Here is a 25,882-nt window from a genome sequence, read left to right on the forward strand (position 1 = left end):
GTTATCAGTTTGTTTTAAGTAAAATTAGTGCATATCTCAAACAATGCTCCAAATTTATATTTTGAATAATACTTCTATATTTTAAGTTTATATTTTATTTTAGATTAATTTGTTATAAATCTATATGTTCCAAATTATATATAATACGTGGAGTAAAAAAACATATCTAATAGTTGGTTGAGATTATAAGCATTCTACTATACAACTTATTGGTCGCATGTTTAAATCTTACAACCCCGTGGCAACATATACTTTACGTTAAGATATAATCCAAGAAAAGAAGGCTAAAGATAGTTAACTTTGTCTCAACAAGTTCCCTCTAGGTTTTTTCTTTCCTTGGGAGGGTTTGTTCTAGAGTTTTGCTAGTCGAGCCCTTGTTTGAAGGCTATCGTCTCGATTGTGATCGAGGCTGGTAGACAATATGGCTTCCTCATCTCGTAATCCAAGTGATGAAGAGGATAATTACGTGAAAAAACCCTATCTTTTAAGATGCAGAAGATAGATGGAAAGAGCGATGTAAGGGAGGAGGATAAAGTAATGGTGAGGAGGATGCTCTAGCATGGGTGGAAGATGGAGAGGAGGATGAGGAGGCGAGGGTGGAGTTAAGAGTGGTAGGAAAGATATGGACAAACCGGAATGTGAACACAAACGCCTTTATGGCGACTATAAAAAATGTATGGCAGCCTAATCATGGCATCGATATTAGTAATATTGGAAAAAACACTTTTGTGTTCCAATTTTACCACTGGAGGGATAAGCAAAGAGTGATGGAAGGACAACCATGGCATTTCGATAACCATGCCATCCTTCTTGGAGACATTGACTGGAATGTGAAACCCTCTGATATGTACTTATATGAGTTGCCGATATGAGTGCGGGTGTATAATCTCCCTGTTAAGGGAAGACTTAACTATGCTAATATGGAAGCCACTGGAAACAAAATTAGCTCCTTCATTAAACTGGAAAATTCAGGATTAATGGGGATTGATAAGTCAATTAGGATGAGAGTGAAAGTAGATGTTCGTAAAGCCCTATTAGCGAAAGTGAAGGTTAAGATGCGGGGAGGAGTTGACGAGTACTTCGATGTTAAATATGAGAGGCCAGCCCTGTTATGTATCTTTTGTGGCAAAATTTGGTCACGGTATTAAAGACTGTGAAGAGTGCAAGGACAATGAAGATCCACTGCCTGGTTATGGCAGTTGGATTAAAGTGTCACCATGGAAGAGAAGTGTGATGGATTAAGCAAAATGGGGGGGGGGGTGATCAAGTAAAGGGTTAGTTGTGCTAAAACTCTATTCATAACTAAACCCAAGGGAAGAAAAGAAGAAACCCCGAAGATTCACGTGGAAGAGGTGGTGCATAAACTTAATGGGTGTGCGATCAAAGACTAAATTGGAGGTCATAACCATGAAGGTATGCAGATCATGGACAATGGCCAGCAACAAGATTCCACAATAGTAAATGTCCAACAACCTGGGAGTCCTATATATGTGGAAAATTATGTAATGCCTCCTCCTAGTAAAACAAATAAGGAAAAGGAGGAAGGTGTACCTGACGCAGTAAAGAAAAAAGGATGGAAGCGAGTATGAAGACATGCTAAGGAAGGGAAGAATAAGCAGGAGCAGGTGACTAGTTTGTGCAGAAAAAATAGAGAAGAAACAGGAGTAGGTGATGCAATTATTGAAGTGGAAAATGGATGTGCTAACAAAAAGAGAGGAGTAGATGTGTCTCAAACTCAACAACAAGATTTTTGTTTCATTCATGGATGTGGCGGGCCCCACACAATGGGCCTTTAGTGGCCAATGAAGAACATCTTGTCTTGGAACTGCCGAGGATTCGAGAATCCTAAGGTAGAGAATGTGTTGCGCCGCATAGTAGTACATGAAAATCCCAATGTAATCTTCTTGCAAGAGAATAAACTTCACCTAACTGAGGTGGAAAGAATTAGAATGAAACTGAAATTTTCTGGGTGTTTGGGTGTTGGATATGAAGGGATTGGAAGAAAAAGACGTGGTGGGAATGGCTTACTATGAAAAAATGATTGGAGTATAACTCCAAACTCCTTATCTCTAAACCACATTGACGTAATGATAAACACTGAAGAGCAGAATGAATGGCGTTTTACAGGTTTTATGGCTTCCCAAAAGAAGCTAACAAATATAGAACCAGAGAGTTGATGAAAAATCTATACAATAATGAGAGTGGGTCGTAGATTTGTGGAGGAGACCTCAATCTTATGCTATGATCGTCGAAAAAACAGGGTGATGGAGATTTCAAATATGAAGAAGTTGCTATTTTGAGAGAAGCTATGGATTATTGTAAACTGGAAGATTAGTGTTTTATTGGGCATCCATTTACATGGACAAACAATAGAGGAGGTATGGAGAACATCCATGAGAGGCTTGACAGATTTATGGCGAATTCAACTTGGAAGGAGCCTTACATGGGTTTTGTCACTCATTTAGAGGAAATCGGATCATCTCCCGCTTGTTCTTTGTGTGAAAACTCGCATAGGTATTATGGAGAAAAAAAAGAGCAAAATTGTAACACCCCAACTTTCATACATCCTTATTAAGTTAACTAATCAAGATTAGCAGCAGAAAACTTGAACTTAGTCGGTGTGTTACCCCCGTACTTTCCACTAAGGGAACATACAAGGCAACATTTAACATTAACTTATAGAGACATTACTTAGATTTGTCACTCTTTAAAGAAACACTTTAATAGTAGATTAATATTCTCTAGAAATTTCGGCAAAGTCTCCTTTGTAAATTGGACAACCCAAATGGGAAAAATGCTTGAGAAACCTGTTACAAATAAAACATTCCTAAATCCTTAACTCAACGCTTCCGCGGAGTACATCTTAAGTGAAACAGGAGCAATATTTGCTCATCCAACACTAGAAATAAAATTAACTCATTAATTATTATCTGATACAAAGTGGGACGTCCTCGCCTCAAAAGAAACATAAAATCAACATAGTTGAACTCTTAGCACATGACTGCTTCTACCTTTGAAGTGGTGCTTCATAATTCCTACCTGAAACCATTGTAACACTGCCACCCACCAAGTGACAGGCCACAGTAGTGAGAAAACAAAACATTTGACACATATCAGCACAACGCTGAGTACTAACCCATAAAACATTCTTAAGACATGCTTTGGTGTCTACGACTCTCATCTAATCATCATCATGTTCACATCGTTCATAACCATATTACAACAACATAGCAACATTAACCTCGATGCACAACTTACTCCACTTTATTCTTTCATTCATTCATCTTTTACTTGTTACAACTTCTACACTTTAACCAAGCTTAGCATGGACGAATCACGTAACTATCTTTAATCCTTTCTATAAGTATTTAGTACATTTCACTATGATGCTTTCATATATCGACTCCTTATCGGGAATTTAAGATAACATGATAATGTTCTGCGACTTTGTTGCTTTGATGTTTTGCTAATAACTCATAACAATACATATAACTTACTACAATCAATACAGTACCTCATATTGTAGCTTAATTATGTCCCAATTCTAAATAACAAGAGAGAACATGTGTTTAACATAAGGGAGGGTATCATAAACCATACATTGTATTGGTAATTGTTTGAAAATACTATCAGAAAACGTCATCATTGAATAGTCTACTGACAAGGAACATTTGCGTGACCATAGTTCATTGGTAAGTACAGGTTTTGGACATAGCATTAACATTCTCATATGACCATTTTGGTCCGTGTTCATTCGTATATCACATAATTCCTCCACCTGTAACTTACCCATTTGCCAGTTCAGTTCATAAATGCCAAGCCAGCAAAACTATCCACTTTTACAAACTTGCACATATTCATATCTCCGAACAACACCCATAAATCATAATAGATCCATAATTCTTATAACCATATTTCATAAACATGACTATTCATAACATTCTTGAGCATTCATCGAGTCATAGCATCACATAGTCATATCATTACAAAGTCATATTCACATATTCGAAGTCATCATTTCAGATAACATATACGAGCATGCATAATTGCTAGACATGAAGGTTACACATAACATATATCATTCTTAAACATATACTTTGAGAATCACCCATGATGTCATTGATCGCAATCATTATATGCATAAGTCATCACATATCTTTCACCTCATACATCGATAACATAGTGTGTGAAATTGTAACACATAATTGCATTCATAATCACATTTTCGTAACATTAGAGTCATCATATATACTTCATAGTATCATATCATATAAGAAGCATCACAATATTTCATATCATATCATAAGCTTTATCCTTATCTTTCCATCTTACTTATTTACATTGGTAACTTGGCAAGTATCACATATCACATATCACATATAGGGACGTCTCCTTAAACACATACAGAAAGGCGGCCACACATAGTTCACACTTTCGGTGCCCGCATATTATCAGAAAGGAGGCCACATTATAGGTGACACTTTCGGTGCCCACATACTTGCCAAGAACCATCTTTCACTTTACTTTATCATGTTTCGTTCCTTATACATATCATAATTACATTAAATCATTGTAATCATAATCATGAAACATTATTAACATCATAGTGTCATCATACTCATATTTTCATAACATCATGATCATCATACCACATAGCCTGAAAATCATTTGATAAACATCATTTACATAGCAACTATTTCATATCAGAGTCATACTTCCTATACTTGCCGTTCGTTTTAAAATGATCATAACGTATACATTTGCACAATTCGGATATCTATAAGAATATCTCATAAATTTAAATACTTTCAGAATCATAGCAAAAGCATAACAAAAGCATAGTTGTCTTTTCATACTTCATATCGTTTAAGAGTCATTTATACTTTCAAATTGTTTCAAAATTAAAAGGTATACAGTGGCATATTTGGAAACATGAACATTTATCATAGTAAACATTTCATACGCGCCATTCATAAGAACAAGAGTCATCTTTTCACACGTTATGTTCACTTATGAAACGAAAGACATGTTTATTTCATATTCCTTCATATCCATATAACAAGCTTATTAAAGATGTAGTTCACATAACTAGGGATGACAACGGGCGGGATTTGGGTCCGGTGAGCCATCACCCGGTTAGATTGACTCCCATCCATCCATCAGTCACCCGCTTTACTCATCACTCGAAATCCATCCATCCATCACAACCGGGTGATTCGGGTGATTAACGGGTGAAAAATCTAAATATCAAATTTAGATTATAACTATTAAAAAAATAATGTACTCAATTTCCACCAACACTTTCAGAAAGCATAAATAAATAGGCCGATGTTTTTAGCATAAAGAAAAGGTGACATTGCACCATACAAGTTTTAAGAAGTTGTCTTCACAATAATAAAGTCTCGACAACAATACTTCAACAATACGAGTTTCAAAAATACGAGTTTGAGCATTAAAAATTAAACGGATGGATAATGGGTCGGGTGCTTAACCGGGTGGTGGATCGGGTGATGGGTGAGAAATGGTCACCCGGATCCGTCACCCGGTTCACCCATCACCCGGTCTTCATCTGTTTATTACGGTTTTTCACCCTTTTATTTAAACAGGATGGAGCGGGTTACTGGATATCCACTGGATATTGCCATCCCTACACATAACTGACTATCGTCATTAAACATAATTCAAACTCTAAATAATCTTCAGATTAGTCCAGTGATACACTTAGCTTTCAAAATTACTAAAATATAAGGATAACCTGACATAGTTAATAAATATACCTTAAGTGTAACATAATGCCAAGTTGTTCACGGTCAATTATCTTATCTCAATTCCGACATAGCATGAACATCACTTAAAGACATATACATGGCTTCTTTAGAAAGAGTCGCAACTTGAATGCAAATTTTCTTAGCTTAACTTGTGTGATTGAATACTTTAGATCATCTTAAAAATTAAGTAAATCAAATTATAAGCCCAACATTATGTTTAACTTAATAAATTAAACTAACATAAAATAATAAAGCACTAAATCAGCACTAATTAACTCCATTAGCCCAACTATTATTAGGTAGCTCAACTAACATTATGAAAAATCAGTTTCCAGCCCAAGTAATGTACATTTAACAATTGAATTGAGTTGGTTTAACAAATGTAAATCAGATTCTAGGCCCAACTTAGATTAATTAATAAAAGGTAGTAATTGGGCTTGCATTATAACACTTTATCAGAATTTAGAGGGAAGAATAAAAAAGAAAGGGGTGTAGTACCTCTGCTCACTTGTAGCAGGGACGAAAAACACACGACAAAGACCCCGGCGAGCGACGCATGCGACAACACGGGAGGTCGGTGGCGAAAACCGCGCAGCTTCAGCGTCGACCTTCGGAACTCCGACAGCGGCGGAAGCAGGAGCAGGAGCAGTAACAGCGACGAAGAGGCAACGCACGAGAGAGAGGAGAACATCGGCGGTGTCGTCGGTGGAGCAACAACGCAGCAGACCAACAACAACAGCGAAAAAACATCTACAACACCTCCACAACAAAGCGCGAGTAGGGACGAAAGGAAGCTCCGGCGAGGTGACGCGGGTGAGCGGAAACACGGGGGGTTCGCGTTTAGTGGAGCTGTAGGGGTGCAGCGCGGTTTCCGGCAGCCCCGGTGGTCGAAGGAAAGCATCGGTAGAGGGTGGCTAGGGCTGTGCACCGGAGGTGGTGCACAAATGGTGGTGGGGGTGGTGCCGAGAGAAATGGGGAAACTTTGTAATTTTGTTTGTGATTTTCAAGCTCATATTCAATGGGTTTTTGTAGCTGAATTTTTGGGGAACAAAATGGAGGTGGAATGAAGGGGATTGGTGGTTCATTCACCTTGGGGAGCAAGGGAGAGACAAGGAGGAGAGAGGAAGAAGAAGGGTTATGGGGTGGTCGGTTGTGAGAGAGCTGTACATAAGCTTCTATTCCTATTTCTTTTGGTGTCAAATTTGGATCCTTTTTAAAAGTGTTCGGTTTTGCTAAATTTTTGAAACCCAAAACATTAACATTAAGCTTTGAATAAAAATTAGTAACTCAAAATCATGTAATAATATACAAGATTTTCTTATTAATTCCATAAATATATTATAAAATCATTTATCATAATGAACATCATTTTTCGTAATACTAATGTAAATATATTTATTTTAGAAAACACTCTTAATCATAATCTTTTCGGAAATATCAAGCTAATAAAAATAATTAGTAGCTAATTAAGTTCATCCCCCTTGTTTTCATTGATGGAACTCTGACTGCTAAATTAGACAAAATCGAGGTGGAAAGAATGAGTGAGGGTTGGTTAAATGCTGTTGTGGTTTATGTAGTTGGACAAAATCCCACTCTGAATGCTATATCCCAATATGTTAAGTCTCAGTGGCAAACCCAGGAAGAGCCACAAGTGTTTAAGCATGATGAAGGCTTCTTTATTGTTAGAATGAAGTCTCGAGAGGAAAGGGATAATATTTTGTTTTCAGGGCCTCACTTGTTTTTTGGTAAAGCTATGATAGTTAAGCAATGGAGTGCTAGTTTTAATTTTCATGAGGAAGTATTGAAGGTAATTCCTATCTGGGTAAAGATGCCTAATCTACCTTTGAATTGTTGGGGAGAAGACTCTTTGAGCAGGATAGGAAGTGTACTAGGTGTCCCACTTTATGCGGATGAATGTACCAGTCAAGGTTTGAGAATTTCTTATGCTAGACTGTTGATTAAGATGGATGTTACTCAAGAAATACCTAAAGTGGTGGCAGTTGAAGACCCTGATGGTGTTGTATTCAAACAAAAACTAGAGTATGATTGGGTTCCTACATTTTGTAAAAAATGTCAGGTAGTGGGTCATAATTGTGGAGGAAAAAATGTTGTTACTAGTAGAGTTGTTCAAAGGTGGATTCTTAAGAAGGTCTTGCCTGTTGAAAAGATAGTTGTTCAGCTTCCTCCCACAATTGAAGCATATGCAGAACAAATAGTGGAGGAAAGGGTGCAAGATCAGACAGTGGAGGTTAATGAGATATCAGTAGAGCCTATTGTTACTCCTATTAATACCCCTGTTAACACTCCAGCTGCAGATGAAGGAGAATGGAGACTGGTTACAAGAAAGACAAAAGACAAAGGAAAACAGGTGTATAATCAGAGTGGAATGCAGCTGCATTTTGGGTCAGGTTTACCTGGGAGCTGTCCTAGGGGTGCTAGGGGATCTAATCCCTATTTGTCATAATGAAGGTTACAACATGGAATGTGAGGGGTATGAATGACCCCATCAAAGTGAAGGAAGTTAAAAATTTTCTGCACTCCCACAAAATTTCATTATGTGCCCTTTTTGAAACTATAGTAAGATATCAAAATAGTGTGAAAATACAAAAAAAGTTTGGTAATAGGTGGAGTTGGGTTAATAACTACACTTATTCACCAAGGGGGAGAATTTGGGTTGGTTGGATAAATAATGATGTTAAGATTGTTGTTCAGCTTGCTACTGAGTAAGTTATTGCTATGGAGGTTCAGAACAGTTATGGGGTGACCCTATTTAAGATGGCTGCTGTTTATGGTCTCCATACAATTGCAGATAGAAAGGTGCTATGGGAGGATCTGTATAACTTTGTGTCATTGTGTCAAGAGCCTTGTATTTTGATAGGGGATTCTAATGCTATTTATAATGCCCAAGATAGATTGAATGGTAATGATGTAAGTGAAGCTGAGACTGTGTATCTAAGGAATTTTGTCTTGAATGCTCAGTTGATGGAAGCTCCTACTACTGGTTTATTTTACTCTGGGAATAATAAGAGTATAGGCCCTGACAGAATATCAAGTAGGATTGACAAAGGTTTTGTCAATGTTGCCTGGATTAACCATTACTCTAATGTGGTTATAGATTACCATGCTGCTGGGATTTCAGATCACTCTCCATTGATATTTAATGTTGCTAAGCATCAAGATGAAGGTGGTAGACCTTTCAAGTTTTTAAACTTTCTTGCTGATCAACAAGGTTATATTGAAGTGGTGAAGGAGGCCTGGGGTTCAGCTCATAGCAGATTTAAAATGAAAAATATTTGGGTGAAGCTTCAAGCAGTAAAAAAAGCTTTGAAAGGTTTTCATTCAAAAAAAAATTCTAAAGCTCACCGTCAGTTGGAGGAACTTAGAAGGAAATTAGCTGCTGTTCAAGCTTTGCCGGAGGTGATACAGTCTAGTGACTTGCAAGAGGAAGAAAAGAGATTGATTGCTCAGCTGAGGAAGTGGTCTAGTATTGATGAAAGCATACTGCAGCAGAAAGCAAGAATCAAGTGGCTGTCACTGGGTGATTCTAATTCCAAGTTCTTTTTCACTGCAATAAAAGTGAGAAAAGCTAGGAATAAAATTGTGACTCTACATAATGACAGAGGAGAACAGTTGACAGAAACTTCTGAGATTTAGAATGAAATTTGCAATTTTTACAAGAGTTTGCTGGGCACAAGTTCAAATCAGCTGGAGGCAATAGATTTGAATATAGTGAGAGCTGGGGCTAAACTAAGTGCTACTGCTTGTGAGCAACTAGTGCAACCTATCACTATACAGGAGATAGACCAAGCTCTGGCTGCTATTGATGATGCAAAGGCACCAGGGTTGGATGGTTTTAACTCAGTTTTCTTCAAGAATAGATTTGATTAAACATGAGGTATATGCAGGTATAATGGAGTTTTTTGATAATGGTTTCATGCATAAGCCTGTAAATTGTACTGCTGTAACAATGATCCCTAAAATTGATGATGCACAATATGCTAGAGACTATAGGCCCATTGCTTGTTGCTCTACTCTATACAAAATAATTTCTAAAATTCTGACAAAGAGATTGCAAGCTGTGATTACAAAGGTGGTTGATAGTGCACAAACAGGATTCATTCCTGAGAGAAACATTGGTGATAATATTCTCTTAGCTACTGAACTTATAAGAGGATACAGTAGAAGACATATCTCTCCTAGGTGTGTGATAAAAGTTGATATTAGGAAAGCATATGACTCTGTTGAATGGGTTTTTTGTGAAAGTATGCTCAAAGAATTAGGCTTTCCTAGTATTTTTATTGGGTGGATATGGCCTGTGTGAAGACAGTTTCTTATTCCATTTTACTGAATGGTGTGCCTTCTGTCCCTTTTGATGCAAAGAAAGGACTAAGACAAGGAGACCCTTTGTCTCCTTTCTTATTTGCTTTGAGCATGGAGTATCTGAGTAGGTGTATGGGTGATATGTGTAATGATCCTGATTTTAATTTCCATCCCAAATGTGAGAGAAACTCATCTCATGTTTGCGGATGATCTGCTAACGCTTGCTAGAGCAGATGCAAGTTCCATCACCAAGATCATGAAAGCTTTCAATTTATTCTCAAAGGCTTCAGGTCTTCAGGCAAGTATTGAGAAAAGCTGTATTTATTTTGGGGGTGTTTGTCAGGATAAGGCAAGTCAAATGGCTGAAAATATTCAGATGCCTATTGGCACCCTGCCATTTAGGTACCTTAGAGTTCCACTTGCAGCAAAAAAACTTAACTTTTCTCAGTGCAAACCCCTCATTGACAAGATCACAGCAAGAGCTCAAGGTTGGATTGCTCACTTGCTATCATATGCTGGAAGATTACAGTTGGTGAAATCTATTCTCAGCAGATGGGTGAATGCCTATTACATCAAGAGACAAAGACTAGAAAATGTTACTGTTAGCAGTAACACTTCATGGCTTCTAAGAAAAATTCTTGAAGCTAGAGAATTGCTGGTAAGGATTGGAGGTTGGGAGGCAGTGAGTACTCAATGGAAATTCAGCATAAAGAAAGCTTATAAGCTCCTCCAAGACGATTATGACAATATGGTCTGGAAAAGGTTAATTTATAATAACCAAGCTACCCCAAAAAGTAAGTTTATTCTATGGCTAGCCATGCTAAATAGGCTAGCTACAGCTGAAAGAGTGAGCAAATGGAGTAGGGATGTGAGTCCCTTGTGCAAATTGTGTGGTAATGAGATAGAAAATGTGCAACATTTGTTTTTTAACTGCTCTTATAGTAAGACAGTCTGGTCCAAGGTCCTTAGTTTCTTGAACACCCAACCATAAATGCCTAAAATGAATTGGAGCTGGCCATCAAAAGAGCTCGCAGCACTAAGGATAGGAGTAAGTTGTTTGTTATGATGTATGAGACTTTGTATGCCATCTGGTTACAGAGAAATGCTAAGTTTTTTAGGGATTCAGATGTAAATCCTAATCAAATTGTTAGAAACATCATATTTAGAATTGCTGTTAGATGTAGTGAGAAGCAAAAGCAAATGTTAGTGATGTAAGCAACTGCTTTGGCTAATATATTTATTACTTTTCTAAAAAAAAAAAGCTGTTTGAAATAATCCAAAAAATAAGAAAAGAGCAAAAATTGCAGCGATGGAGTTGTTACCATTAATATAAGTGATTTTTCACAGCTCGGATGAGATTCTCATCCGACAATTTCGCGAACAGCTGGCTTCCAGCCTTGAAATGTGTTTCCAGCCAGTTGCTAGCTTATATCCCCTCTTCGAGTGTAACATCTCCGGAGTTGATGAGGCCATTTATACGTTCAAAAATATTGGGTCCAGAATCCTCTATTGCCGGTACCTGAGAATCTGAGATGCCTGTACCTGAGGTACCTGAGGTGCACTGCTCGAGGGTGATGCAGAGGACACAGACAAAGAGAGCTGCGAAGCTGTGCGCGTGCGCTTAGCTTTAGGTGGTCGGGGGTAGAGATCAGGGAAAGTTGCAACGTGCCCACAGTTCCCACAAGGGCCGAATGCTTCATTTAATTTGTCTATTAAAATAACTGGCTGCAAAACAAATTCCAAGAAAAGAAGAAAGTTCAGGATCAAAGACTCGAAAGTTCACTTATTCACTTATTAGATCGAAGACAAGAAAAAAAAAAGAAAAGGTGAATATGTTGGTCAGGGAGGAATGTCACTACAGCTCCCAATGTATGCAAGGAATCATGGAATGGTTATGGTGCTACTGTCAACAGAAACTGCTTCATCAGCAAGTCCAATGAGATTCAAAGGCTCTAAGTGAATCCGGAAGCATGTGATGCTTGCAGCCATTGTTGCTACTGTGGATGGTATTTGGAGGAGTAGGAATGACTCATTATGGAACAACAAAGTTCAATGTAAATTGTAAAGATAGCCTAATCTCTTTTATTAAAGATGTAAAAGGCATAATCTCTTTTATTAGAGATGTAAAAGGAGTTCAGATATCACCCGATTTGGTCCAAAAATGCATTTTTCATGTTCACACAATCCGAACAATATAATATTTTAGTATTATGTCAGGATAATAAAACTTTTAAAATCAATAATCACAAATAGCAAGCATTACATCGAGAACTAGAAGCAAGAACTTACCCTCTTAGTACACTTATTGCTCATTTGTTTGGCCCTGGTAAAGACCTCATAATCCGGAATGTTCGGACCCCTCCGCTGATTCAATCGGTTGGTGATTGCCACCCAAATAGCCCTACCATTAAAATCAATAGGGGTATCATCGAAGTTATTACCTTCAAGCCGCCTTATTTCAATCAGTATGTCCAAAATCTTATTATTAACCTCATCATCCTTCACCATGCATCAAACAATGTTTTGTTAGATATAATTTAGCAAAAGACTAAAATAAAATTTCGAAGGGAGAAGGGTGCTAATATTAATCAGCAACAATTACAAAATTTTGAAGGGAGAAGGGTGCTAATATTAATCTGCAGCAACAAAATCTGAGATAAACAAAATAAGACCAACAATTGCTTGCCCACAAAAGTTTGAACCTTAATCCATGACTTTTTGGTGTGTGATTGAGACAGTTTGTAAGCGTCTAACACATCCTCCAGATCATCCCTGACAACCAAATACAGCTCTTCGTCTCAAGGTGATCCACACCATCGCTGTGAAAAATCACTTATATTAATGGTAACAACTCCATCGCTGCAATTTTTGCTCTTTTCTTATTTTTTGGATTATTTCAAACAACTTTTTTTTTTTAGAAAAGTAATAAATATATTATTAATAAACAAAATAATATTACAATCAAAACATAACAGCAGCAATGCATACATTATTGTTAGTACAAACCTAGAAAGCCTAACCCCATGGATGAATGTTACCGCCTCCTTTTTTTTTTTTTTGGTTAAAGTGATCAAATAAATAAAAGGTACCAGTAGGTGTAAAAGGCCTACTAGCAAAAGCAAGTTAGAGTATTACAAACCCAGGTTTTGTGAGAAGTAAGGGCTAATCCCTTCAAGATAATTACTCCAATTATCAGAGTTACAATTCATAACATCGAAATTACAAGGTTTATCAAATTCCAGTAGTTCGTTACATTCCACAGCTGCACCTCGAATCCCCTTTGCAATGAGATCAGCACACTGATTCAGCCTTCTGGTCCGCCATTTAATCTGAGTCGATGCATGTTTCTGTTCTCTGCAAGTAGTATATATATTATAGAACAAATCATTGTTACAGAATAGGCCATTGGCACCTTGCACAACTACCTTGCAGTCAGAGTAAATAGTCATATGAGTCCATCCTTCTTTGTTCATCCACTGAATTGCTTGGAGTATGGCCTTAATTTCCACATGAGTAGCATCAATACCAGTACATTTCATAGCAAAACCTTTAATCCATGCCCCTGATTGTGTCTCACAATACCTGCAATGCCACTAGAGTAATTTGAGGCAAAGGCCCCATCCACTTCAATGAAGAAAGGTGGTATGTCTGATTCCACTACCCAGTTGCTATCCGGTTCAGGTTTGGATGAGGTGGATTGTTGAGGAACAGGTTCAAATGGTTAAAGATTTGTGACTTTAGAATTTTTGGGGGGAGGTTAAGATGTTCCAAAACCCAGTGACCCCATGAAAGACCAAATTCATTTAATGTTACCGCCTCCTAACCCCATGAAATGCTTCAGCTGCTGGTTTCCCATACCAGTATTGTTGCTGCCAACCTTTTGATGTTACGTGGATTCATAGTCTTGGATTTTATGTTAATTAAATGAATTTTTTGAATTTTTATTGTATTAGTAATTGAGGAATTGTTGATGTTTTCAGGTGATGAGTGATTTGGGGCTTGTTCATGGAGGTTGAGGCTTTCAGGTGATGAGTGATGTTTTCAGGTGATGAGTGATTTGGAAACTCTGTTAAAACAAAGTAAATCAATAGTAAGCCTCTTAAGAATATTACATCACACCAATGCATATAATCTCAAAATGATTTGCTAAGTTCACCTTTAATCAGCAGCAAAATACAATCATAAATTGAAGCAAATAAAGCTGAAGACAATCAGAAATTGAACCCCAAATGTCAGTTAGGATTCACAAAAGCTTGTAATTAAATCACACTTAACGAGAGTGTTTTTTCAATTTTCACAAAATCTTGTAATTAAAAGGTTTTTTTTAACTAAAAGTAAAAATAAAAAATCCAAACTAAAGTGATCAATTCTCAATTCACTAGTATCAATTCCAAAATTCAAAAGAATGAAATATGTTGTTAATTACTAGTTCAAACTTCAAAGACAGACAGAAATAGCAACAAACATTCCCAAAAATAAATAAAAATCTAGAATCATTGTGGATGACTTTTTTTTTTAAAAAAAACCCTCAATTACAAGTTAGTCACATTTAATAATGAAGAGAGAGACCTTTTGAGCTTAGTGATCAAAGAATATGGTATGCAGCAAGTTAGAGAGTGCTTTAAAACTTGGGAAACCAATGAATTGTGGATTTCAATTATGGCCAAGTACAATCGAGAAGTAGAGGTTAGGGCTAATCCAAACTTGGAATGTTTGACCTTATTACAGATTATGAATATGTGTAAGAGTATAGATTGGTGCGTTTGCGGCAACAAATGCAGGGTAAGAACGAACTCCAACTGATTCCAAAACAGCATGGTACCGTCATAATTTTTGTACTAAGATTGAATTGTGTTTCTAAATATTGCAGGAGCTATGCATGTGCCTCATACCAAAGGTACCGCAGATTACTGTGGCAGAAACTTCTCAGTCTGTGACCAATAACAGTGTGAAGCAATTTTCCGGTTCTGGAAATTCAAGAAAGCGAAGCCACGATTCACTTGTCAATGAGGGCTTAATTGCACGAGTTGCTTCAAATATGTTTCACTTGTATTTAAGCGGTCAAATTACCTATGCGCAAGCCCAGCGTAATAATGATATTTATAGTGCAATGCTAAATCATGGGCTACATGTGAATGTTGAAATGATGTGCAGGCTTGCAGAAAGTCAGGGCAGTGAGGAGCAGCTCTTATTATCTATTGAGTCTGAGAAGAAGATGTATGGGCATCTTTCGAGTGTCTAATGATCCTCAAAAAGTCTGATGGCGAATTGGTGATACACATGTAGGTGCTCATCCCCTTAAACATTCTTCTGGCTAAGTAACTTGTTTGTCCCTTCATCCTTCAAATCTTTAATAGTTTAAATTCTGTCATTAGTTCCTTTAGTTGAAAGAATTCTGTCATTTTATTTTGATTTCTGAACTCGACGGAGTAGTCTAATATGACTAAGGAGTAGGGCAGACAACAATTTCTATTTTCTTGGCTATTTTTTTATAGTAAAATGATGTTGATCGACTCTGATAAAGTGTGTCAATTCAAAAATTCATATTTGTTTGAAAAATAGGGTAGAATTATTAATTTTTTTGCTCCTGCAGGACACTATGGTAATCTCATCTATTGAAGCCTTTAAACGCGTGCGATGCAATCTATGGAGTTTGATCTACTAATATATTGTAGCATCTTTATTAGTTATGAAAATCAGACAATGATCATTGTAATACTTGTTTCTGTCTTAAATTTGGACCTCCTTCGGGACTATTGTATTAGCTATGGCATATGAACACTCCCTTATCTTATATGCTCTTAAATTTGGACCTATTTAAGCTCAATGCTTCTAATGGTGTTATATATGAACACTGATGTATTGTTATTTTAGAGGATGAATGCTTTGCGAACTTGTGCCACTTTGTCAATTAATTTATGTATACTTCTACAGGTGTCCTTTAGAAGGAAATGTAGAGGGTTTGGTTGCAAATGTGCAAGGAATCAATGGTGATTTTTTGAGTGCTGACATATACTATAATATGTACCTTTCATGCAGGGCACTGAAAGAGAGCTCGATTCAGATTAAATGGATGAAGAGAGAGCAAAATTAGGAAGTTGATGCAATTGCTAAGGCAGCAAGGAGAGCATGTATTACTTGTAATAGCTTATTAGAGTTTGGGAAACCTGTGAACTTTGATGTAACTAAGGCCACGGCCAGTATCTGTACTGAATTTATTGAAGGGTTGTGTCCCTCAAACCAGTTAACTCCTGAACCTGATTGATGTATTAGGCACGAACCCAGGTTTTGTGAGAAGTAAGGGCTAATCCCTTCAAGATAATTACTCCAATGATCAGAGTTACAATTCATAACATCGAAATTACAAGGTTTATCAAATTCCAGTAGTTTGTTACATTCCACAGCTGCACCTCGAAACCCCTTTGCAATGAGATCAGCACACTGATTCAGCCTTCTGGTCCGCCATTTAATTTGAGTCGATGCATGTTTCTGTTCTCTGCAAGTAGTATATATATTATAGAACAAATCACTATTACAGAATAGGCCATTGGCACCTTGCACAGCTACCTTGCAGTCAGAGTAAATAGTCATATGAGTCCATCCTTCTTTGTTCATCCACTGAATTGCTTGGAGTATGGCCTTAATCTCCACATGAGCAGCATCAAAATTTAGGCATATTATTTTATTGTTAAGGGAGGACTCTAACAAAGTTGAATATTCAATGGATTCAAACCTTATTGCATAAGCATAAAACCAAATGTGACACGTGTCACCAATACAATATTAAAATTTTCCCTCCATTACGTTTTTTTTATTATTATTTTTTTGCAAAATTAGTAATATAATACGGAGTACACTACATCTAAAATTTAGAATATATTTTTACTAAATTCTAGAAGATTCTCCACATCAATATATAATTGTTTATAAATTTGCAATATCAATCAATATAATTAAACACATGATAAAATCTACTTATTTTAAGCAAAATTTTGACAAAGATGTATCTTTTATTATATCAGGATAGTATTAATCTATACTATACAATACAATATTATCATAATGAATTTTATAAACACATACAACAATAGTAAATCGAAGTAGTAAAATTGAATCTAAAAGGTACATTTGTAAACAATCGACTTATAATTTTTATAATTATTTTGCATTTTTTTGTGCGAGTAGGAAATTGAAATCCAATAAGGTAGTGTTTGGAAACTTGTATTTCATTTCAAATAATGGATTTGAAATCTGGAATTTAAAGTTTGTATTTCAATTCCTAATCATTGTTTTGTAAAGGGGGTTTGATAGAGGAGAGAGAAATAGAGGTTTAATAGAGGAGAGAGAAAAAGTGTGGGTTAACTAAAGGAGAGAGAAATAGATATTAGAAAGAGAATGAGAGAAGTTGGAATATAGATACTCATGAAGTTGGGATATGTATGAGGAGAAAATTTCAAATGACAAAGTAATAGCTTGAATTTTAAATTCTACTAATATAGGCTTTTGATAAGAATTTGGACAAATTTCATAATTTCAAATTCCATGTCATCCAAACAATAGATTTCATCCAAATCCGGGATTTGAAATGAAATCTTGCTATCCAAACATAGCATAAATTATGACTAGTAAAAGATAACCGAAAGAAAACCAAACCATTAAATTAATCAAGTAAAACTTACTATCCATCGAGAAGAATTCTCGTAGGAAAAAATGGAATATGAAAGCAGTCCGGACATGGTTTGTAAGCAGCTCCAACGGCACCCGTAATTACACCCTGCCATACATTAATTTAGAGGTGTCAATCTGGGTCACTGGTTGGGTTTGGGTTGACCCAAGCTGGGTCGGAATGATTTGGGGCGGAATAATCTGGGTGACGGTGTGTCATGGGTCGGAACTGGGTGGGTCGGGTGAACTTGGGTCGGGTGAAACTGGGTGATGGGAACTTGGAACTGGGTCGGAACTGGGTCGGGTGAGACTGGGTCGGCCAGTATCTGGGTTGGGTGAATTTGGATCGGAATGGAATAAGGTGAAGTCGGTCCAAATCAGCTTTCGAAATGACTTGGGTCGGAAGAAATCGGGTTTCGGAATGACTTGGGTCGGAAGAAGTCGGGTTTCGGAATGACTTGGGTCGGAAGAAATCGGGTTTCGGAATGACTTGGGTCGGAAGAAATCGGGTTTCGGAATGACTTGGGTTGGAAGAAATCGGCTTTCGGATTACTTGGGTCGGAATAAATCGATATCGGAATAACTTGGGTTGGAATAAATCGGCTTCGGAATGACTTGGGTCGGAATAATTCGACATTCATAATTACTTGGGTCGGAAGAAATCGGCTTTCGGGTTACTTGGGTCGGAAGAAATCGGCTTTCGGAATAACTTGGGTCGGAAGAAATTGATACCAGAATGAATTGGGTCATAATAAATCGACCTTCAGAATTAATTGAGTATTCAAGAAATCGATTATCGGAATGACTTGGGTCAGAGTAAATCGGATTTCGGGATGACTTGTGTCGGAATAAATCGGATATCGATAGGACTTGGTTCTTGGAACAGCTGAAATATCAAACCGGCGGTGCCGCTGCGTATTGATTTGGGTCGAGATTGTTATAAACTTATAACATGTGATATTGTGATATTGTGGTATAGATTATACTTTATAGTGATATATTATAGTAATTACACTGATATTGAGTCATTGTGATTGAGTCATTGTGAATTTTTTAATAATACATTGAATCATTAATAGTTTGATACTTATATTACTAATTTGAAATGTTACTAAAGTAATACTTATAAGTTATACTTATATTATCAGGCCATTCATCATTGGGCATTGGCTATTGGCCTATTGCCTAAGTATCGCCTATCGGTCATTCACTTATTCTTATTCATGATTGCATAAGTATTCAAGTAACAAGTAACAACTAACAACCATGAGGATTAAGCATTTAAGTTGTTAAGGGCTTAAGGCATAAGTCCATACTCCATAGTCCATAGTCCATACTGATTATTGATTATAGACTTATAGTGTTAGAGTCAATAGACTATTAAACTTAAATATTTTGTTAGTTAGTGACTTACTCCCTCTCAAGTCTGAATTAGTCACTATATAGCAACAAAAAGAGTTAGACTTTGATCGTTCATGGAACAACTCAATAAGTAGTGAAGTAACAATGATCAACGTTAAATTACTTATCACTCAATCGAATATGCCAATATGTCATATGAAGATGATACATAATCATATTAGTAGAGGATGAACATGATCAAATTTCGTTAAGTTAAGGTTCACAATCTTGGCATAAATTAATTAATGAAATGATCTTATACAACTTAATCATACGTATCGTTGTGGATCTTAATCAAAAGTCATACTAGGAATCCGTCTATTTCATTACTTAAATATTCATACATTCATATGTCTCTAAGTTTAATTCATATTGAAACTCAAAACATCTGCTTAAATAGTATCCTAAGTTTAATTCAAGATAATAACAGTACTCTACTTAAGTACTTATATTACTTATTAAGTTAGAAAATCGTAAGTTATAACAATTAACATGTCAAACTTATATTACTAATGCTAAAAGTAACTAAACTAAACTAGTACTTCACTTATATTATTGGGTAATACTTATATATTATTGACTAAGGTTGAACTCAATTAACATGTCAAAACTTGCATTAATACATTATACATATATTGATATATATTAAAGATTTAAACTTTAAGGTGATTATTCGTTAATGAATAATGATCAATCACTAATTTATCAAATTCGGATTATAGTTTTGACTTTGGAGGTTGGACATTCGATAATCGAGATAAATTACATTTGCTCTACACTTCTTTGTGAGCACAAACCACCTGACAATTAACAATCATAATCTATAAGTACATACTCCATACTGATTAATTATTAAACTATTTATTAGAGCCATTAAGTGTTAAATTTAGATAAGGACTAATAAGGTTTAATCATAATCACTAATTAACAACCAGTTTAGATTAATTGAATCAAGTTCAGATAAGGACTAATAAGGTTTAATGAGGTCTAAAAATATGTACGTTAGTGAAAATAAGGTTTGACACACTCACAAATAATTTTCGCTACACTGACAATAAGTGTTAAAATAAGTTCGCATAAGTTCAAATAAAACCTAATGACTTTAGATAAGTCTTGACAAATTCAGATAAACAAAAGTAATATGTATATTAATAAATACTTATATTAATAATTATAATACAAATACTAGTAGTAATAAATAAATTGATAATAATACAAATACCAAAAAAATTACTAGATGCTAACAATTTATACTTATTGCTTTTTCATAGTGATCATCATCCGTTGAGCTTTTACTTTGGTTAAGCACCAATATATAACCGTTAGATGAAATTCATCAACGGTGTCAAATGACAAATGAAGTTTTTCACGGATCAACATTGTTAACCGTCAGATTGAATTACATCTATGATCCACCACTCTAGACTCTAGTTCATTGATAACCAAATAAATAAAAATCCCTCCAAAACCAAAACTCAAAAATTTCACAGCACCGCGCTATTTCTCCTGCTTATATAAACCCACCTCCTCAAAGTCATTTTCCTACCATAATCAGAAGCAATTAGCAAACAATACTAAAAAAGTTTCAAAGTCAAAGAAGAGAGAAAATGTCATGAAGATGAAAAGGAGGAAAGGGGATTGGAAAGGGAGGAGCAAAGAGGCAGAGGAAGGTTCTCAGGGATAACATTCAGTCACTAAGCACGTCATTCATTGACTGGCTCGACGAGGCGGTGTAAAGAGGAAGGGGCATATGTACCCTTTATGGTTCTGGTTTTCAAATTTTACTGTAACTGCAAATTGGAAGGTTGAAATGAGATGAATGTGTTGTTAATTTGTTTGGGCTTTGCTAATCTACAGTTCTAGTTGTTTTCAGTCTTCAGATTTTTTAACCTCTTTGTAATATTTCAAATTTGATTTCAGATCTTGATGTTGAGAAATGTTGATAGTAATTATAATTGTTCAATCAAGAGAGAAATGAGTGGGAACTTAAAATCTAGTGAAAGATAATTTTCTGCACAATTGCTGCATTTGATAATGATATGTTGGAATTTGTGGCGATAGAACATATTCTACTGTGGACTGGGCTTATTTCTTCTCTCTTTCTTCATTAACAAAACTTCAATGGAGATCACTAATTTCTCGTCTAATGTGATCTTACTACTAAGGGACTTTTTAGTTCTTGGAGTAACATGCGAAAATGGTAGTGAATCTGTGAATGGTAGTTGAAAGTTTGAAACTTGGATGCAGTAGTGAAGTATAATATTAGATGAGACTTTCCCAAAATTAAACATGATTTCATAAGCTATAAAGTATAATGTCATAAATCATATACAAATAATAAAATCATCAAGATAAATTTTATGTAAGAGTATATCATAAAAGTAGGGTAAAATGTAAAATCAGTGAAATTGACATAGTTGAAAATTATCAAGAAATTAAGTTATATGTCATAAATTAAAGTACTAATAAAAAATTATCATGGCCAAAAATAGTTACGAAATATTTTCTGTCCAAAAATTATATAAATTGACCAAAAATAGTACACTCATAAACTCATTTACTCATTGCCGGATTGTATTGGGTTGGAATGGTGTTGGGTCGGGTTTACTTGGGTCGGAATGGTGTTGGGTCGGAATGGTGTTGGGTCGGGTTTACTTGGGTCGGAATGGTGTTGGGTCGGGTTTACTTGGGTCAGAATGGCGTTGGGTCGGGTTTACTTGGGTTGGGTGGTAACTGGGTTGGGTTGAAATTGGGTTGGGTCATAACTGGGTTGGGTCAGAACTGGGTCGGTGATAGCTGGGTTGGGTGATATCTGGGTGGGTTTAACTGGGTCATTGGCGGGTGAAATTGGGTGCGGGTTATTTTGGGTCGGAAACAGGTTGGGTCTGGGTCGTTGTTCACGGGTGCAACTGGGTACGGGTCAAACTGGGTCGACCCAACTCAGGTTGGGTTACCAACTCCACGGGTTAAACTGGGCACGGGTGAACGCTGGGTCGGAATGGGTCGGCTTTCCAACCGACCACTCTCGGCTCGGAACAGGTTGGGTCTGGATCGCATGCGGGTTCACCCGTGGGTCGGCCCAGTTTTTGACACCCCTACATTAATTATTCACTTAGACTGTGATTACACCAACAGCAAAGATCATAACAGAAGCTAGTTTACAAACCAGATAACAAGATTCAAAACACAATAGAAATCAAATACAAACCAGATAACAAGATTTAAAGCACAATAGAAATCAAAGAAGCTTTTCCTTTTCACTAGAAGTAGATTATTTTTGTATGATCACTAGAAGTAGATTATTGTTTACACAACATCCATTGCTTTGTATTAGTATGTTACCCTTATTAATAGTTTGGAATCCTAATGAAATGGAAACAAATAAGATTGACTCCATTTCTTCTTGCTTGTTATAATCAACATAATTGGGTTCGTATAAAATAAGATTGTGATGTTTAATTTTTGATTAATATATCTGCCATTTCCATCAAACAAAAGCCTGCATAAACGAATTTTTGCCATTTCCATTTTTTATTAATATATCTGCCATTTTTTATTAACTCTATTTTTTTCTTTAATCATACAAATCAGCATCACCAAAATCATCAACGCATTATCATCAAAATCACCAACATCAGATCATCAAAAATAACTTCAAAATCGTTAAAATCAAATGATCACAATCGTATCAGATCACTCTATTGTTGTTGATGATGAGTCTTACCGATGAATGCAAGATGAGGTTGCTAATGATGATTTTGATTCCGCCATTCTTTTTACTCTGTTTTCTAATCAAACGAGAACAAACGAGCATGATTCCGCCATTGTTGTGTAACGGAAAAGAATTTTTGAATCCGTTTCCAAGCTGTGAAAATACCTTACCAAACACATAGCTTCAAAAAGAAGGGTCATGAAAGAGCATAGAATGAGAAGATAATGGAAAAGAAGGGTAACGGAAAAGAAGAAAATAAGTTTGTGAACAATGCAACGTAAGCCAACGTAAAATAATAATGGAGGAAACGAGAGATAATAATGGAAAAGAAAAGAGAAAGATACAGCAGAAAAATAATGGAGGAAAGAGAAAGAGGGAACGAGAGGTGACCATAGAGGACAGAAACAGAGGTGACCGAACAGAGGGTAGAATCTTTTTTTTGACGAGAACAGAGGGTAGAATCACAAGAGAAGAAAGAGAGATTGACATGACTATATAGGAGAGCATTTTTGTTTTTTTATTTATAGGAGTACGGCACATAGGATTGGGGAGTAATAACAGCACAAGAATGAGTAATGAGAGCATTATATCATATAGATGTTACAAAATAGTATTGAATTCAACAATTCAAATACTCCTTTTATTTTTTATGTTATATTGATGTGTTTGTTCTAGGGGTGTTCAAACCGGATAATCAAATCCGAAAAGTCGGATATCCGAAATATCCGAACCACCAACTCCGATCCGATATCCGAAATTTCGGATCGGATCGCAGATCAATGCATATTTTTTTTACCTTTTTTGCTATTTTTCTTTTATTTTTTCCATATTATTTTATTATTTAATGTAAAAATCGGATATTTCGGATATTCGAAATACCTGAAAGCGCAAAAAGTCTGATCCGAATCTGATCTGAAAATTTCTGGATATCCAATCCGAAATATCCGAAACCTCTCTCAATTATCGGGTTCGGGTTACCGGGTCGGGTGGCGGATGAAAAAACACCACCCGAATCCGACCCGTCACCCGAACCCGATAATCCGTCACCCGCCTTTCACCCATTTACAACGGGTTTTTCACCCATCCATATAACCGGGTGGACCGGATGAAGCGGGTTAGCGGGTGGGATTTCCATCTCTACATGCATTCGACATTATTTGCATAAAAATGCATACAAAATCAGTACCAATCGCATAAAACAAACTCATCCAAATTTGCATAAAAATCAAAATCAAAAGCATACACATCCAAAATTGCAATCAATCGCATACAAGGTTGCTTACAAAATCAACCAAATTAATTACAAAATCAATCAAATTGTAGAGCAACCAAATTTAGAGAGCAACCAAAGTACATCATCTACTTTGTATTATCAGTATTACAAATGCCCTGTTTGATAAATTTGGTTGCTTACAAAATCAACCAAATTGATTACAAAATCAAAACCAAGCGTATAAAATTAAACTCGTCCAAAATATCGCATACAAACTCAATCGCATTCAAAATCAATCTGCTAATTCGAAATAAATTTTTATAAGCGGATAGGCTTTGTGATGAATTTTTGGGCCTGTAGATAGGCTTTGGAAGCAAGCCTGAAATTTTTATAAGCGGGCTTTGGTCATGCTCTTAGGCTCGTGGCTCATCCGGGCCCGACCCAAAAGTTTAATAAATAATTTTTTTAAAAAAGTTAAGGTATAAAAATGATGAAAAGTCAAAAAGCCTAAAAGGCTAAAGCATAACTTTCACTGCCATTTTCACGCCACTTTCTCTACTGTCTACTCTACTACTTCACTGTCAACTCTTCTTCTTCCTTATTTCTTTATTTTGTCTTTTTATTCATTTTTTCTCATTTCAAAATTCCAATTAACTCATTCAACTTCACAACTCAAGAATTAACAAATTGATTCTTCTTGCTTTGAAATTTTGTTATCCTTAAGATAGATGCAATGCCTTTTTCAACATTCTGATAAGTGTGTAGTGCATTTGTGTATAAATTTTAATCGTTGAACTTCCAAATTATTCAATTACATTCTTAAAAGAGGGAGTATTACCCAAGTTATCGACTCTTGTTGTCCGACGTTATCTCTTAGTCGCCCTTACGGGGAAATCGGACTCGCTCGAACCCCCCTCCCCCCGAGGGAACTAATGAGCACCTCACATTGTTTTAGGAGCTTCGGAGTAAACTGAAACAAGTAGGCCATTTTAGGAGTTAAATTATATTGAATTTTTTTTGGGTTTTGATGTTGTATTCGATGTTTTATTGATAGGAAATTTGCTGGAAACCCTATTCGAATTGGGTGCTTCAAGACGAGCTGAAAGAAGATAGACAGTTCATAACACGACTTGGCCCGATGTTTTGTAACAACTATGTGGTTCAACATAAACCACATAATGTTACAAAACAACTTGGAGCCTACGAGCTCGACCCGATCTTGGATCCGGACAAGTTCAATATAATTAATCATAGGATACAAGTTATTGATAATCGTGGCGGTAACGGACACAATTATTTCGACTCGTATAAGAAGGAGCTTGCATGTGGGATAAAAAAAATGTGTCTTGAAGTCGATGATAGCACTGATGATGATGGTTCTGCTCCTCCTCCTCCTCGTGCTCCTCATCGTAAACGTAGGTTTCATGGAAATCAGGAGCTTTGGAGAGGCACTCGTCAACGTAACCGGCCTGATAAGTTCACACCCAGCTTTCGGTGAGCTGGGTTATTTTTCAGGAGCTTGTATATTTGGCTCTGTTCACACCCAGCTGGTGAGCTGGGATCTTTTTAAAAAAAAAAACTTGTATATGTTTAGAACCATTTGGTTCTTCTGTTTCAGAAGAAAAACCTTGTCTATTTTCATAATCATTTGGTTGTTCTGTATCAGAACCATTTGGTTATTATTATTATTATTACTAGTGTAAGACCCGTGCATTGCACGGATTTGATTTATTATACCAATAGTTACTTAGATTTTTAATTACACATTATTTGTGATAATAAATATTTATTTCAACTTTTTAT

General features: G+C 36.2%; 2 protein-coding genes and 1 long non-coding RNA gene across 5 annotated transcripts; 2 read left to right on the plus strand and 1 right to left on the minus strand.

Annotated features, from left to right (window-relative positions):
- Window positions 1-7,305: 7,305 nt before the first annotated feature.
- On the plus strand, window positions 7,306-8,232 carry LOC125497881 (uncharacterized). Its single transcript, XM_048645589.1, has one exon. It carries the CDS (start codon window positions 7,306-7,308, stop codon window positions 8,230-8,232), a length of 927 nt encoding a protein of 308 aa, XP_048501546.1.
- Window positions 8,233-9,678: 1,446 nt separating this feature from the next.
- LOC125497880 (uncharacterized) lies at window positions 9,679-11,303 on the plus strand. The gene is made up of 3 exons (XM_048645588.1): window positions 9,679-10,030; window positions 10,217-10,839; window positions 11,187-11,303. Exons 1-3 carry the CDS (start codon window positions 9,679-9,681, stop codon window positions 11,301-11,303), a joined length of 1,092 nt encoding a protein of 363 aa, XP_048501545.1.
- A 4,971-nt stretch (window positions 11,304-16,274) lies between these two features.
- LOC104892994 (uncharacterized) lies at window positions 16,275-23,891 on the minus strand. Of its 3 annotated transcripts, XR_007274526.2 has the most exons (4): window positions 22,879-23,891; window positions 17,768-17,862; window positions 16,656-16,733; window positions 16,275-16,584 (listed from the first exon to the last, which is right to left on the minus strand). It is a non-coding gene; the product is annotated as an uncharacterized LOC104892994 (long non-coding RNA). The 3 variants fall into 3 exon arrangements; XR_007274524.2 differs by having other exon boundaries at window positions 16,275-16,733; window positions 22,879-23,858; XR_007274525.2 differs by lacking the exon at window positions 16,656-16,733 and having other exon boundaries at window positions 22,879-23,833.
- Between the last annotated feature and the right edge of the window lie 1,991 nt (window positions 23,892-25,882).

Source organism: Beta vulgaris, chromosome 5 (assembly GCF_026745355.1).
Source record: "Beta vulgaris subsp. vulgaris cultivar EL10 chromosome 5, EL10.2, whole genome shotgun sequence".
NCBI classification, from domain to species: Eukaryota; Viridiplantae; Streptophyta; class Magnoliopsida; order Caryophyllales; family Amaranthaceae; genus Beta; species Beta vulgaris.